Here is a 16,287-nt window from a genome sequence, read left to right as displayed (position 1 = left end):
AGCGAGCTGTAGAACTCTACTAGCTAAACAAGATGAAAGGTTAATGCCATGAAGTGAAGGACAGCGAGCTGTAGAACTCTACTAGCTAAACAAGATGAAAGGTTAATGCCATGAAGTGAAGGACAGCGAGCTGTAGAACTCTACTAGCTAAACAAGATGAAAGGTTAATGCCATGAAGTGAAGGACAGCGAGCTGTAGAACTCTACTAGCTAAACAAGATGAAAGGTTAATGCCATGAAGTGAAGGACAGCGAGCTGTAGAACTCTACTAGCTAAACAAGATGAAAGGTTAATGCCATGAAGTGAAGGACAGCGAGCTGTAGAACTCTACTAGCTAAACAAGATGAAAGGTTAATGCCATGAAGTGAAGGACAGCGAGCTGTAGAACTCTACTAGCTAAACAAGATGAAAGGTTAATGCCATGAAGTGAAGAACAGCGAGCTGTAGAGCTCTTAGCTAAACAAGATGAAAGGTTAATGCCATGAAGTGAAGGACAGCGAGCTGTAGAGCTCTTAGCTAAACAAGATGAAAGGTTAATGCCATGAAGTGAAGGACAGCAAGCTGTAGAGCTCTTAGCTAAACAAGATGAAAGGTTAATGCCATGAAGTGAAGGACAGCGAGCTGTAGAACTCTACTAGCTAAACAAGATGAAAGGTTAATGCCATGAAGTGAAGGACAGCGAGCTGTAGAGCTCTTAGCTAAACAAGATGAAAGGTTAATGCCATGAAGTGAAGAACAGCGAGCTGTAGAACTCTACTAGCTAAACAAGATGAAAGGTTAATGCCATGAAGTGAAGGACAGCGAGCTGTAGAACTCTACTAGCTAAACAAGATGAAAGGTTAATGCCATGAAGTGAAAGACAGCGAGCTGTAGAACTCTACTAGCTAAACAAGATGAAAGGTTAATGCCATGAAGTGAAGGACAGCGAGCTGTAGAACTCTACTAGCTAAACAAGATGAAAGGTTAATGCCATGAAGTGAAGGACAGCGAGCTGTAGAACTCTACTAGCTAAACAAGATGAAAGGTTAATGCCATGAAGTGAAGGACAGCGAGCTGTAGAACTCTACTAGCTAAACAAGATGAAAGGTTAATGCCATGAAGTGAAGGACAGCGAGCTGTAGAACTCTACTAGCTAAACAAGATGAAAGGTTAATGCCATGAAGTGAAGGACAGCGAGCTGTAGAACTCTACTAGCTAAACAAGATGAAAGGTTAATGCCATGAAGTGAAGGACAGCGAGCTGTAGAACTCTACTAGCTAAACAAGATGAAAGGTTAATGCCATGAAGTGAAGGACAGCGAGCTGTAGAACTCTACTAGCTAAACAAGATGAAAGGTTAATGCCATGAAGTGAAGGACAGCGAGCTGTAGAACTCTACTAGCTAAACAAGATGAAAGGTTAATGCCATGAAGTGAAGGACAGCGAGCTGTAGAACTCTACTAGCTAAACAAGATGAAAGGTTAATGCCATGAAGTGAAGAACAGCGAGCTGTAGAGCTCTTAGCTAAACAAGATGAAAGGTTAATGCCATGAAGTGAAGGACAGCGAGCTGTAGAGCTCTTAGCTAAACAAGATGAAAGGTTAATGCCATGAAGTGAAGGACAGCAAGCTGTAGAGCTCTTAGCTAAACAAGATGAAAGGTTAATGCCATGAAGTGAAGGACAGCGAGCTGTAGAACTCTACTAGCTAAACAAGATGAAAGGTTAATGCCATGAAGTGAAGGACAGCGAGCTGTAGAGCTCTTAGCTAAACAAGATGAAAGGTTAATGCCATGAAGTGAAGAACAGCGAGCTGTAGAACTCTACTAGCTAAACAAGATGAAAGGTTAATGCCATGAAGTGAAGGACAGCGAGCTGTAGAACTCTACTAGCTAAACAAGATGAAAGGTTAATGCCATGAAGTGAAGGACAGCGAGCTGTAGAACTCTACTAGCTAAACAAGATGAAAGGTTAATGCCATGAAGTGAAGAACAGCGAGCTGTAGAACTCTACTAGCTAAACAAGATGAAAGGTTAATGCCATGAAGTGAAGGACAGCGAGCTGTAGAACTCTACTAGCTAAACAAGATAATAATAATAATAATAATAATAATAATATGCCTTTTAGCAGACGCTTTTATCCAAAGCGACTAACAGTCATGTGCGCATACATTTTTACGTATGGGATGAAAGGTTAATGCCATGAAGTGAAGTACAGCGAGCTGTAGAACTCTACTAGCTAAACAAGATAATAATAATAATAATAATATGCCATTTAGCAGACGCTTTTATCCAAAGCGACTTACAGTCATGTGCGCATACATTTTTACGTATGGGATGAAAGGTTAATGCCATGAAGTGAAGTACAGCGAGCTGTAGAACTCTACTAGCTAAACAAGATGAAAGGTTAATGCCATGAAGTGAAGGACAGCGAGCTGTAGAACTCTACTAGCTAAACAAGATGAAAGGTTAATGCCATGAAGTGAAGGACAGCGAGCTGTAGAACTCTACTAGCTAAACAAGATGAAAGGTTAATGCCATGAAGTGAAGGACAGCGAGCTGTAGAACTCTACTAGCTAAACAAGATGAAAGGTTAATGCCATGAAGTGAAGGACAGCGAGCTGTAGAACTCTACTAGCTAAACAAGATGAAAGGTTAATGCCATGAAGTGAAGGACAGCGAGCTGTAGAACTCTACTAGCTAAACAAGATGAAAGGTTAATGCCATGAAGTGAAGAACAGCGAGCTGTAGAGCTCTTAGCTAAACAAGATGAAAGGTTAATGCCATGAAGTGAAGGACAGCGAGCTGTAGAGCTCTTAGCTAAACAAGATGAAAGGTTAATGCCATGAAGTGAAGGACAGCAAGCTGTAGAGCTCTTAGCTAAACAAGATGAAAGGTTAATGCCATGAAGTGAAGGACAGCGAGCTGTAGAACTCTACTAGCTAAACAAGATGAAAGGTTAATGCCATGAAGTGAAGGACAGCGAGCTGTAGAGCTCTTAGCTAAACAAGATGAAAGGTTAATGCCATGAAGTGAAGAACAGCGAGCTGTAGAACTCTACTAGCTAAACAAGATGAAAGGTTAATGCCATGAAGTGAAGGACAGCGAGCTGTAGAACTCTACTAGCTAAACAAGATGAAAGGTTAATGCCATGAAGTGAAGGACAGCGAGCTGTAGAACTCTACTAGCTAAACAAGATGAAAGGTTAATGCCATGAAGTGAAGAACAGCGAGCTGTAGAACTCTACTAGCTAAACAAGATGAAAGGTTAATGCCATGAAGTGAAGGACAGCGAGCTGTAGAACTCTACTAGCTAAACAAGATAATAATAATAATAATAATAATAATAATAATATGCCATTTAGCAGACGCTTTTATCCAAAGCGACTTACAGTCATGTGCGCATACATTTTTACGTATGGGATGAAAGGTTAATGCCATGAAGTGAAGTACAGCGAGCTGTAGAACTCTACTAGCTAAACAAGATAATAATAATAATAATAATAATATGCCATTTAGCAGACGCTTTTATCCAAAGCGACTTACAGTCATGTGCGCATACATTTTTACGTATGGGATGAAAGGTTAATGCCATGAAGTGAAGTACAGCGAGCTGTAGAACTCTACTAGCTAAACAAGATGAAAGGTTAATGCCATGAAGTGAAGGACAGCGAGCTGTAGAACTCTACTAGCTAAACAAGATGAAAGGTTAATGCCATGAAGTGAAGGACAGCGAGCTGTAGAACTCTACTAGCTAAACAAGATGAAAGGTTAATGCCATGAAGTGAAGAATAGCGAGCTGTAGAGCTCTTAGCTAAACAAGATGAAAGGTTAATGCCATGAAGTGAAGGACAGCGAGCTGTAGAGCTCTTAGCTAAACAAGATGAAAGGTTAATGCCATGAAGTGAAGGACAGCGAGCTGTAGAGCTCTTAGCTAAACAAGATGAAAGGTTAATGCCATGAAGTGAAGGACAGCGAGCTGTAGAACTCTACTAGCTAAACAAGATGAAAGGTTAATGCCATGAAGTGAAGGACAGCGAGCTGTAGAGCTCTTAGCTAAACAAGATGAAAGGTTAATGCCATGAAGTGAAGAACAGCGAGCTGTAGAACTCTACTAGCTAAACAAGATGAAAGGTTAATGCCATGAAGTGAAGGACAGCGAGCTGTAGAACTCTACTAGCTAAACAAGATGAAAGGTTAATGCCATGAAGTGAAGGACAGCGAGCTGTAGAACTCTACTAGCTAAACAAGATGAAAGGTTAATGCCATGAAGTGAAGAACAGCGAGCTGTAGAACTCTACTAGCTAAACAAGATGAAAGGTTAATGCCATGAAGTGAAGGACAGCGAGCTGTAGAACTCTACTAGCTAAACAAGATAATAATAATAATAATAATAATAATATGCCTTTTAGCAGACGCTTTTATCCAAAGCGACTTACAGTCATGTGCGCATACATTTTTACGTATGGGATGAAAGGTTAATGCCATGAAGTGAAGTACAGCGAGCTGTAGAACTCTACTAGCTAAACAAGATAATAATAATAATAATAATAATATGCCATTTAGCAGACGCTTTTATCCAAAGCGACTTACAGTCATGTGCGCATACATTTTTACGTATGGGATGAAAGGTTAATGCCATGAAGTGAAGTACAGCGAGCTGTAGAACTCTACTAGCTAAACAAGATGAAAGGTTAATGCCATGAAGTGAAGGACAGCGAGCTGTAGAACTCTACTAGCTAAACAAGATGAAAGGTTAATGCCATGAAGTGAAGGACAGCGAGCTGTAGAACTCTACTAGCTAAACAAGATGAAAGGTTAATGCCATGAAATGAAGGACAGCGAGCTCTAGAACTCTACTACATTTACATTACATTTTAGTCATTTAGCAGACGCTCTTATCCAGAGCGACTTACAGGAGCAATTAGGGTTAAGTGCCTTGCTCAAGGGCACATTAACGTCATTTAGTAGACGCTCTTAGCCAGAGCGACTCACAAATTGGTGCGTTCACCCTATAGCCAGTGGGATAACCACTTTACAATTGGGGGGGGGTTAGAAGGAATACTTTATCCTATCCCAGGTATTCCTTAAAGAGGTGGGGTTTCAAATGTCTCCGGAAGGTGGTGAGTGACTCCGCTGTCCTGGCGTCGTGAGGGAGCTTGTTCCACCATTGGGGTGCCAGAGCAGCGAACAGTTTTGACTGGGCTGAGCGGGAGCTATGCTTCCGCAGAGGAAGGGGAGCCAGCAGGCCAGAGGTGGATGAACGCAATGCCCTCGTTTGGGTGTAGGGACTGATCAGAGCCTGAAGGTACAGAGGTGCCGTTCCCCTCACTGCTCCATAGGCAAGCACCATGGTCTTGTAGCGGATGCGAGCTTCAACTGGAAGCCAGTGGAGTGTGCGGAGGAGGGGGGTGACGTGAGAGAACTTGGGAAGGTTGAACACCAGACGGGATGCGGCATTCTGGATGAGTTGTAGGGGTTTAATGGCACAGGCAGGGAGGCCAGCCAACAGCGAGTTGCAGTAGTCCAGACGGGAGATGACAAGTGCCTGGATTAGGACCTGTGCCGCTTCCTGTGTAAGGCAGGGTCGTACTCTCCGAATGTTGTAGAGCATGAACCTGCAGGAGCGGGTCACCGCCTTGATGTTGGCGGAGAACGACAGGGTGTTGTCCAGGGTCACGCCTAGGCTCTTCGCACTCTGGGAGGAGGACACAGCGGAGTTGTCAACCGTGATGGCGAGATCATGGAACGGGCAGTCCTTCCCCGGGAGGAAGAGCAGCTCCGTCTTGCCAGGGTTCAGCTTGAGGTGGTGATCCGTCATCCATACTGATATGTCTGCCAGACATGCAGAGATGCAATTCGCCACCTGGTTATCAGAAGGGGGAAAGGCTAAACAAGATGAAAGGTTAATGCCATGAAGTGAAGGACAGCGAGCTGTAGAACTCTACTAGCTAAACAAGATGAAAGGTTAATGCCATGAAGTGAAGAACAGCGAGCTGTAGAACTCTACTAGCTAAACAAGATGAAAGGTTAATGCCATGAAGTGAAGGACAGCGAGCTGTAGAACTCTACTAGCTAAACAAGATGAAAGGTTAATGCCATGAAGTGAAGGACAGCGAGCTGTAGAACTCTACTAGCTAAACAAGATGAAAGGTTAATGCCATGAAATGAAGGACAGCGAGCTCTAGAACTCTACTAGCTAAACAAGATGAAAGGTTAATGCCATGAAGTGAAGGACAGCGAGCTGTAGAACTCTACTAGCTAAACAAGATGAAAGGTTAATGCCATGAAGTGAAGAACAGCGAGCTGTAGAACTCTACTAGCTAAACAAGATGAAAGGTTAATGCCATGAAGTGAAGGACAGCGAGCTGTAGAACTCTACTAGCTAAACAAGATGAAAGGTTAATGCCATGAAGTGAAGGACAGCGAGCTGTAGAACTCTACTAGCTAAACAAGATGAAAGGTTAATGCCATGAAGTGAAGGACAGCGAGCTGTAGAACTCTACTAGCTCTACTCCAATTCTCTGACATTTTCTGCTCCCATAAACGTATTCCGCTGCATGGTCACGCTACAAAATGACTATCATTAGCACTGTCACAGACCGTGGCTGCAGAGGTACCCATGACTAATGTCAGGCTATCAGCACCATCGGTGCACGGCAAATTCTCATCATTCCTCACTACTGACCAGAACTGTGTTCCAAATGGCACCCTATTCCATATATAGTGCACTACCTTTGACCAGGGCTAACCCTATGGGCTCTAGTGAAAAGTAGTTCATTATATAAGGAATAGGGTGCCATTTAGGACGGACCTATCCATGGAACCAATTTCCAGCTCTCTCCATGTCATAAAACTTGACAATTATCCTTTGTCCATTAATAATGCATAACAGTCCTCGGCCGCAATCAAGGTTTAATCAGAGGTATGTCTCACAGGTAGGACATCGACGACACAGCCAATAAATTATTGGCAAAATTGCCTGATATTTATGCCCCTTCGCCCCTCTCCACTCATAACTTAATGACATAAATGGCGCCGACCAATTTATGACAGGAATTAGGTGTTTAAGTGTGAAGATGGTTTGATGAGATCATATAGGTAAAATACTGTACAGTAAATGTTTAGAAACATGAGGGTAGTCCCTAAATGGACTTTAATCCAGGATATCTCTTTATGAAACATTTTTTCTAGTTTTCTTTAAAAAGCAGGAGAAATACACTCAAAACTGCAATAACAGAAAGCAAAAACAAACGAATGACTTGTTCATCACATGTAGTGTCCAGTACGTATGCCTGGTCATGTGCTGCCAAGTCTAACTGGCTGAATAAAAACATGGCCGCCTCTTTTACTTGTCATCCCCATGTGATGCTGAACACTTTGAGTTGGTTTGTAAGTCTGATCTACTCTACCATCCCACTGTATGTGATAGTGAGACGTCTTCTCCTCCTGGTATAGGTTTTCAGGGGCTGAACTGTGAAATCAACTATGATGAATGTGTCTATGGATTCTGCGCCAACAATTCCACATGTGTTGACCTGGTTGCCGACTATGAATGCGTCTGCCCAGTGGGGTTTGTTGGTAAGAGATTAATGTTATCATTCTTATTAAGTCATAAATAATCTATGTCCGGGAAACCGTCCCTCACTGTATATGGTCTGTAATAACTACAAAGGTCTTGAGTATTCTGGTCATGTCTGTGGATACAAAAAATTCACAATATATCAACCCGTCAGCCTAATGCAGCCTAATGGTGGTAACATTTGAGGAGTATAGGCCTAAAGATTGTCAGAGTTGTCACTGTAAGCTGTTTGCTAATTGACTGACTCAAGAGCATCTTAACTGGAATACTGGAAGTGCATAGAAGTGTATTAGAGATCAGTCCTGGGTTCAAATACTATTTGAAATCATTTCACACACTTTGTCTATTCTTGATTGAGTGTGCCTGGCTTAATGGACCAATAGAATAGTCCAAAACTGTAAATCCCGCCCATCTGAGTGTTTTCTCTAGCCTGCCTGGAGTGCCAAGTATTTGAAATATTTCAAATACTTTTTGAACCCATGTCTGTTAGAGCCATCTTTATTCCTGCTCCTGAGGGGAAGACTAGAGAGTAAAGGGCCTCAAACTAAGATGATAATACTCTTACAATCCTGTGTGGAGTACGGATGATCTCTGGCAGACATATTATGCCAGGCTCCAACACTTACAGTACATCTAGTTCATGTTTATTCTGCATTCCATCCTTACATTCAAGTTTTATTAGTCGTATGTACAGGATACACATGGTAGACACCATCCAATGAAATGCTTACTTGCAGATTCCTTCTGGACAATGCAACAACAATAAGCAATAATAAAAGATAAGAATAGGAACATAAAGTAAATGTCTCAGTAGAATAGAATAAACATGTTAGCATCAGTAGAATACAGGAAGGAACCATTTATAGTCCAATATTTACATGTGTTTTAGGGAAGGAGGGATTAGGGGGCAAGTGTTTAAATTGTACAGTATTTAGCAATCATAGTAAGAGTCTGGTAGCAGCAGTTGTGGTGTGTGTGTGTGTGTGTGTGTGTGTGTGTGTGTGTGTGTGTGTGTGTGTGTGTGTGTGTGTGGATATGTGTATGTGTGTGTGTGTGTGGATATGTGTATGTGTGTGTCTGTGTGGATATGTGTATGTGTGTGTCTGTGTGGATATGTGTCTGTGTAGGTCTGTGAGTGAGTGAGTGCATGTGTGCTAAGGTGCTGAGAGTCAGTGCAGGTGGTCAGTCCAGTTCAAGTGTTCAGCAGTCTGATGGCTTGCAGATAGTAACAGTCTCTGAGCCTGTTGATATCAGACCTCCTGCTCCGATACCGTCTGCCCGACGGTAAGGGAGAGAACAGCTCGTGGCTGGGTTGTGTGAGGTCCTTGATGATGATGCAGGACTTCTTCAGGCACCTTTTCAGGGTTTTTCCTGGATCAAAAAGTGGCTTAGGTGGTGGGCGTGGCAGGGGGCCTCACCTAGTTGGTGTTAGGTGAGGTCCTGACCTAGTTGGTGTTAGGTGAGGTCCTGACCTAGTTGGTGTTAGGTGAGGTCCTGACCTAGTTGGTGTTAGGTGGGGTCCTGTCCTAGTTGGTGTTAGGTGAGGGCCTCACCTAGTTGGTGTTAGGTGAGGTCCTGACCTAGTTGGTGTTAGGTGAGGTCCTGACCTAGTTGGTGTTAGGTGAGGTCCTGACCTAGTTGGTGTTAGGTGAGGTCCTGACCTAGTTGGTGTTAGGTGAGGTCCTGACCTAGTTGGTGTTAGGTGAGGGCATCACCTAGTTGGTGTTAGGTGAGAACCTGACCTAGTTGGTGTTAGGTGAGGGCCTCACCTAGTTGGTGTTAGGTGAGGTCCTGACCTAGTTGGTGTTAGGTTAGGTCCTGACCTAGTTGGTGTTAGGTGAGGTCCTGACCTAGTTGGTGTCAGGTGAGGTCCTGACCTAGTTGGTGTTAGGTGAGGTCCTGACCTAGTTGGTGTTAGGTGAGGTCCTGACCTAGTTGGTGTTAGGTGAGGGCCTCACCTAGTTGGTGTTAGGTGAGGGCCTCACCTAGTTGGTGTTAGGTGAGGTCCTGACCTAGTTGGTGTTAGGTGAGGTCCTGACCTAGTTGGTGTTAGGTGAGGTCCTGACCTAATTGGTGTTAGGTGAGGTCCTGACCTAGTTGGTGTTAGGTGAGGTCCTGACCTAGTTGGTGTTAGGTGAGGTCCTGACCTAGTTGGTGTTAGGTGAGGGCCTCACCTAGTTGGTGTTAGGTGAGGTCCTGACCTAGTTGGTGTTAGGTGAGGTCCTGACCTAGTTGGTGTTAGGTGAGGGCCTCACCTAGTTGGTGTTAGGTGAGGGCCTCACCTAGTTGGTGTTAGGTGAGGGCCTCACCTAGTTGGTGTTAGGTGAGGTCCTGACCTAGTTGGTGTTAGGTGAGGTCCTGACCTAGTTGGTGTTAGGTGAGGTCCTGACCTAGTTGGTGTTAGGTGAGGTCCTGACCTAGTTGGTGTTAGGTGAGGTCCTGACCTAGTTGGTGTTAGGTGAGGTCCTGACCTAGTTGGTGTTAGGTGAGGGCCTCACCTAGTTGGTGTTAGGTGAGGTCCTGACCTAGTTGGTGTTAGGTGAGGTCCTGACCTAGTTGGTGTTAGGTGAGGTCCTGACCTAGTTGGTGTTAGGTGAAGGCCTGACCTAGTTGGTGTTAGGTGAGGGCCTGACCTAGTTGGTGTTAGGTGAGGTCCTGACCTAGTTGGTGTTAGGTGAGGACCTCACCTAACACCAACTAGGTCAGGACCTCACCTAACACCAACTAGGTCAGGACCTCACCTAACACCAACTAGGTCCTCACCTAACACCAACTAGGTGAGGCCCTCACCTAACACCAACTAGGTCAGGACCTCACCTAACACCAACTAGGTGATGCCCTCACCTAACACCAACTAGGTCAGGACCTCACCTAACACCAATTAGGTCAGGACCTCACCTAACACCAACTAGGTCAGGACCTCACCTAACACCAACTAGGTCAGGACCTCACCTAACACCAACTAGGTCAGGACCTCACCTAACACCAACTAGGTCAGGACCTCACCTAACACCAACTAGGTCAGGACCTCACCTAACACCAACTAGGTCAGGACCTCACCTAACACCAACTAGGTCAGGACCTCACCAACACCAACTAGGTCAGGACCTCACCTAACACCAACTAGGTCAGGACCTCACCTAACACCAACTAGGTCAGGACCTAACCTAACACCAACTAGGTCAGGACCTCACCTAACACCAACTAGGCGAGGACATCTTAGAGAGAGAGAGAGACTATAAGGGAATAGGGTGTATTTTGGGATGCACCATGTGACTCCTGTTGCAGTATCACTAGCTTTCTGTATGTGATTCAGTCACACTACTGTCGTACTGTCATACTGCTGTCACTGCGTCGCCTCACACTGTCTGATCATCATTGTGACCCATTCTGAATTCATTCTGTGCCTCATTTCAATAAAGCCGGTTACACACTAGGATGTGTTTTTTGCCAAATGTTTGTATGACGTCATGATGTTTACAGGAAATCTGGGACAACTTGGAAATATCTGGTACAATTTATGTAATGTACAAGGTTCCATGAACACTTGTGATGTGATGATGTGATGTTGGTTGTGCACAGTGGTTCTGTTGTACAATAATGATGTGATGTTGGTTGTTCCCAGTGGTTTTGTTGTATTTGTCCTTCTGAAAATGTTTTTGTTTGACTTTTCCAGATAAAAACTGCTCTACACCTGTTATTGAATGTGCGTCAGGGGATAGGACAAAATGCAAAAATGGCGGCACCTGTTATATCTTTGCTGGAGTGGTTCACTGCACTTGTCCATCAGGTAAAGGTTGTCATTTAATCATCAGATACTGCACTGTACTGAAAACTACTGTTTACTCTGAGAAAACAAGGTCCTACCTACAACCAGAAATGCTTCTTTGACTTGCCCCTGTAGAAACCCTTCTGGTTCTTTTTTAGAACCCTTTCTTCAGAAGGACCTCCTTGGTTCCAAGGTTCCATCTACAACCCCTTCTCCCTCCAACCCTTTAGAACCATTTTCTCTAAGAGTTTAGCTTACAGTAAAGTTACAAAATACCTGCATCTGGGTGATTAATCCTGTTGATATATTGTTATCTGGCTCTGCTTAAGGTACATGAAACCACAAAACACCTCGTTTTTTTATTTCCTGCATTTCAGGAAAGTTATCCTGCAACAGGGTGATCAAATTAAGATCTTATATCTGTAATCCATTAAAGTCAAATTAGTATTATGCCTCCATCTTTGTACGCAATCACTGTTAAGCGATTTATTCATTAAGGCCCTCCGGTTGTTTTTAGACGCTCTTGTTGTTTATTCTACATTAATCCCTTTTTGTAAATTCGGTAGTAAAAGACTGAGTCCTAAATGGCCCCATATGGCTCTGGTCAAAAGTAGTATAGGGAATAGGGTGTCATTTGGGACGCTGGCAAAGAGAGACTCTGTTATTGTTATTGATGACTCTGTGTGCGCCCTATTATTACCAAACCTAATTTAAATAACATCCACCAGATCATAATAGAGAGTAGTCGACCAAAGCCATGCATTACTTGAATGAGTGTCTAATTATACATGTAGGAAAATACAAACTCCCCTCAATTCCTATATGTAGGTTGGTGGTTGGACTATATTTGTATTTCCACTGTCTAAGGGCCTCTATCAAATCCTATTTCCTAGTATTTCCACTGGCTAAGGGCCTCTATCTAACTAAGAAAAACATAACATATGTAAAGCAGAAATTATATAAAGGAAAAACGTCTTGCAATGACAGGAGCGTCTTGAGAAATGCAAATCCAAGCCTGTGTGACAGTAGTGGTGTGGCTAGAAGAATAGAACACAGAACACAGCTCCTATTCAACACACACAGACATCAATCAGCTCTTTGATCCAAACCCCAATGCATACAGGATGGGGAGCCCATGACTGCTCTGCACCCGTGAACCAGTGTGTGTTGAATCCCTGTGACCCGGAGGGGACCCTGTTCTGTGAAGAGCTGGCGAACGGCTTCAGTTGCGTCTGCCAACACGGGTACATGGGACGGCTGTGCGAAATCCCCATAAGTCACTGCGTGGATGGGCTGTGTCATCACGGATCAAAGTGTGTGGATCTACCGAGAGGATTCAAGTGTCATTGTTTACCCGGTAAGCTAATCACCAGGAACAAAGAACCAGGGGGGGGTGATTTTAATGGGGGGGGGGGGTGCGTGCTTGGAGTGTGCGCGTGCGTGCGTTGCCCTGTAAGACATTGGCTCCTTGTTACTGAAACCTGTGGTGATGTTAATATTTATTTCAGGGTCTTGTCCCTGCATTTAGGATGACTGAATACTAAATATTAATGCACTGTTTCCTAAACCTCTCCTCAAGTACCCCCAGCCGTCCCACTTATTTCATACTAAAACTAGAACACCTGATTGAATTGATAAAGGCTTTGGTGAGTAGTTGACCAATTGAATCAGGTATGATAGTGGCTTAAGTTAAGCAGTAGATAGGAGCCAGTAGAAAGGTGTGCTAGTGGGTTAAGGAGCCAATAGAAAGGTGTGTTAGTGGGTTAAGGAGCCAATAGAAAGGTGTGTTAGTGGGTTAAGGAGCCAATAGAAAAGTGTGTTAGTGGGGTAAGGAGCCAATAGGAAGGTGTGTTAGTGGGTAAGGAGCCAATAGAAAGGTGTGTTAGTGGGGTAAGGAGCCAATATAAATGTGTGTTAGTGGGTAAGGAGCCAATAGAAAGGTGTGTTAGTGTGTAAGGAGCCAATAGAAGGTGTGTTAGTGGGTAAGGAGCCAATAGAAAGGTGTGTTAGTGGGTTAAGGAGCCAATAGAAAGGTGTGTTAGTGGGTTAAGGAGCCAATGGAAGGTATGTTAGTGGGTAAGGAGCCAATAGAAGGTGTGTTAGTGGGTTAAGGAGCCAATAGAAAGGTGTGTTAGTGGGGTAAGGAGCCAATAGTAAGGTGTGTTAGTGGGTTAAGGAGCCAAAAGAAATGTGTGTTAGTGGGTAAGGAGCCAATATAAGGTGTGTTAGTGGGTTAAGGAGCCAATAGTAAGGTGGGTTAAGGAGCTAATAGAATGTGTGTTTTTGGGTTAAGGAGCCAATAGAAGGTGTGTTAGTGGGTAAGGAGCCAATAGAAAGGTGTGTTAGTGGGTTAAGGAGCTAATAGAGGTGTGTTAGTGGGTAAGGAGCCAATAGAAAGGTGTGTTAGTGGGTTAAGGAGCCAATAGAAGGTATGTTAGTGGGTTAAGGAGCCAATAGAAGGTGTGTTAGTGGGTTAAGGAGCTAATAGAAAGGTGTGTTAGTGGGTTAAGGAGCCAATAGAAAGGTGTGTTAGTGGGTTAAGGAGCTAATAGAAAGGTGTGTTAGTGGGTTAAGGAGCCAATAGAAAGGTGTGTTAGTGGGTTAAGGAGCCAATAGCAGGTGTGTTAGTGGGTTAAGGAGCTAATAGAAATGTGTGTTAGTGGGTTAAGGAGCCAATAGAGGTGTGTTAGTGGGTAAGGAGCCAATAGAAAGGTGTGTTAGTGGGTTAAGGAGCCAATAGAACGTATGTTAGTAGGTAAGGAGCCAATAGAAAGGTGTGTTAGTGGGTTAAGGAGCAAATAGAAAGGTGTGTTAGTGGGTTAAGGAGCCAATAGAAAGGTGTTTTAGTGGGTTAAGGAGCTAATAGAAAGGTGTGTTAGTGGGTTAAGGAGCCAATAGAAAGGTGTGTTAGTGGGTTAAGGAGCCAATAGAAAGGTGTGTTAGTGGGTTAAGGAGCTAATAGAAAGGTGTGTTAGTGGGTTAAGGAGCCAATAGAAGGTGTGTTAGTGGGTAAGGAGCCAATAGAAGGTATGTTAGTGGGTTAAGGAGACAATATAGGTGTGTTAGTGGGTAAGGAGCCAATAGAAAGGTGTGTTAGTGGGTTAAGGAGCCAATAGAAAGGTATGTTAGTGGGTTAAGGAGCCAATAGAAAGGGGTGTTAGTGGGTTAAGGAGCTAATAGAAAGGTGTGTTAGTGGGTAAGGAGCCAATAGAAAGGTGTGTTAGTGGGTTAAGGAGCCAATAGAAGGTATGTTAGTGGGTTAAGGAGCCAATAGAAGGTGTGTTAGTGGGTTAAGGAGCTAATAGAAAGGTGTGTTAGTGGGTTAAGGAGCTAATAGAAAGTTATGTTAGTGGGTTAAGGAGCCAATAGAAAGGTGTGTTAGTGGGTAAGGAGCTAATAGAAAGGTATGTTAGTGGGTTAAGGAGCTAATAGAAAGTTATGTTAGTGGGTTAAGGAGCCAATAGAAGGTGTGTTAGTGGTTAAGGACCCAATAGAAAGGTGTGTTAGTGGGTTAAGGAGCTAATAGAAAGGTGTGTTAGTGGGTTAAGGAGCCAATAGAAAGGTGTGTTAGTGGGTTAAGGAGCTATAGAAAGGTGTGTTAGTGGGTTAAGGAGCCAATAAAAAGGTGTGTTAGTGGGTTAAGGAGCCAATATAAAGGTGTGTTAGTGGGTTAAGGAGCCAATAGAAAGGTGTGTTAGTTGGTTAAGGAGCCAATAGAAAGGTGTGTTAGTGGGTTATGGAGCCAATAGCATCCCAGAGAGATGAGTAATGTTTGATAAAGAGGTATTTAGTACTGGGATAATGTCACGCAGTGAACTGCCAATAGAACGTTCTAGGAATTTAACTAAAAAACACATTATTACATGTCAAAATGATTCCCCCATTATTCCACCCCTTAATTCAGAGGGTCAAAAACCACTAGTCTCATTCATTTCTTCTTCATGCAGGTTTAACGGGACAATTCTGCGAGGTGAACACAGACGACTGTGAAGAGAAGCCGTGCGGTGTTCTAAGTATTTGCAAAGACACCATCAACGGCTACAATTGTTTCTGTGCACCTGGATTTATTGGTGAGTAGCTATGTTATCAAGGCAATATCCCCATTGCTCGTAACTCCATCGACTCTTTGCCTTTTGGTGTCAAAGACCTCGAGCCTCCCTATGTAGGTATTGTTAAACACTTATTTACCTTCCACATATCATACGGCAGTTCCATTACACACTTCTCCCAGTATCATACAGTTCCATTACACATTTCTCTCAGTATCATACAGTTCCACTTCTCTCAGTATCATACAGTTCCATTACACACTTCTCTCAGTATCATACAGTTCCACTTCTCTCAGTATCATACAGTTCCATTACACACTTCTCCCAGTATCATACAGTTCCATTACACATTTCTCTCAGTATCATACAGTTCCATTACACATTTCTCTCAGTATCATACAGTTCCATTACACATTTCTCTCAGTATCATACAGTTCCATTACACACTTCTCTCAGTATCATACAGTTCCATTACACACTTCTCTCAGTATCATACAGTTCCATTACACACTTCTCTCAGTATCATACAGTTCCACTTCTCTCAGTATCATACAGTTCCATTACACACTTCTCTCAGTATCATACAGTTCCACTTCTCTCAGTATCATACAGTTCCATTACACACTTCTCCCAGTATCATACAGTTCCACTTCTCTCAGTATCATACAGTTCCATTACACACTTCTCTCAGTATCATACAGTTCCACTTCTCTCAGTATCATACAGTTCCACTTCTCTCAGTATCATACAGTTCCATTACACACTTCTCCCAGTATCATACAGTTCCATTACACACTTCTCTCAGTATCATACAGTTCCATTACACATTTCTCTCAGTATCATACAGTTCCATTACACACTTACATTTACATTTACGTCATTTAGCAGACGCTCTTATCCAGAGCGACTTACAA

At 43.3% G+C, this 16,287-nt stretch overlaps 1 protein-coding gene across 1 annotated transcript in view; it reads left to right on the top strand.

Moving 5' to 3' along the window:
• Positions 1–16,287, top strand: part of LOC311118650 (uncharacterized protein) — a gene marked incomplete at both ends in the record, with an annotated part of 194,103 nt that overhangs the window by 87,003 nt on the left and 90,813 nt on the right. The window contains 2 exons of the mRNA XM_084157660.1: positions 12,448–12,681; positions 15,272–15,394. Of these exons, the coding sequence (XP_084013786.1) occupies positions 12,448–12,681; positions 15,272–15,394 (357 nt within the window). The remainder of the gene's footprint in view (positions 1–12,447; positions 12,682–15,271; positions 15,395–16,287) is intronic.

This window comes from Coregonus lavaretus (assembly GCF_964263955.1).
Source record: "Coregonus lavaretus genome assembly, chromosome: 1".
NCBI lineage: Eukaryota > Metazoa > Chordata > Actinopteri > Salmoniformes > Salmonidae > Coregonus > Coregonus lavaretus.
This window is presented reverse-complemented; position numbering and strand designations above follow the sequence as displayed.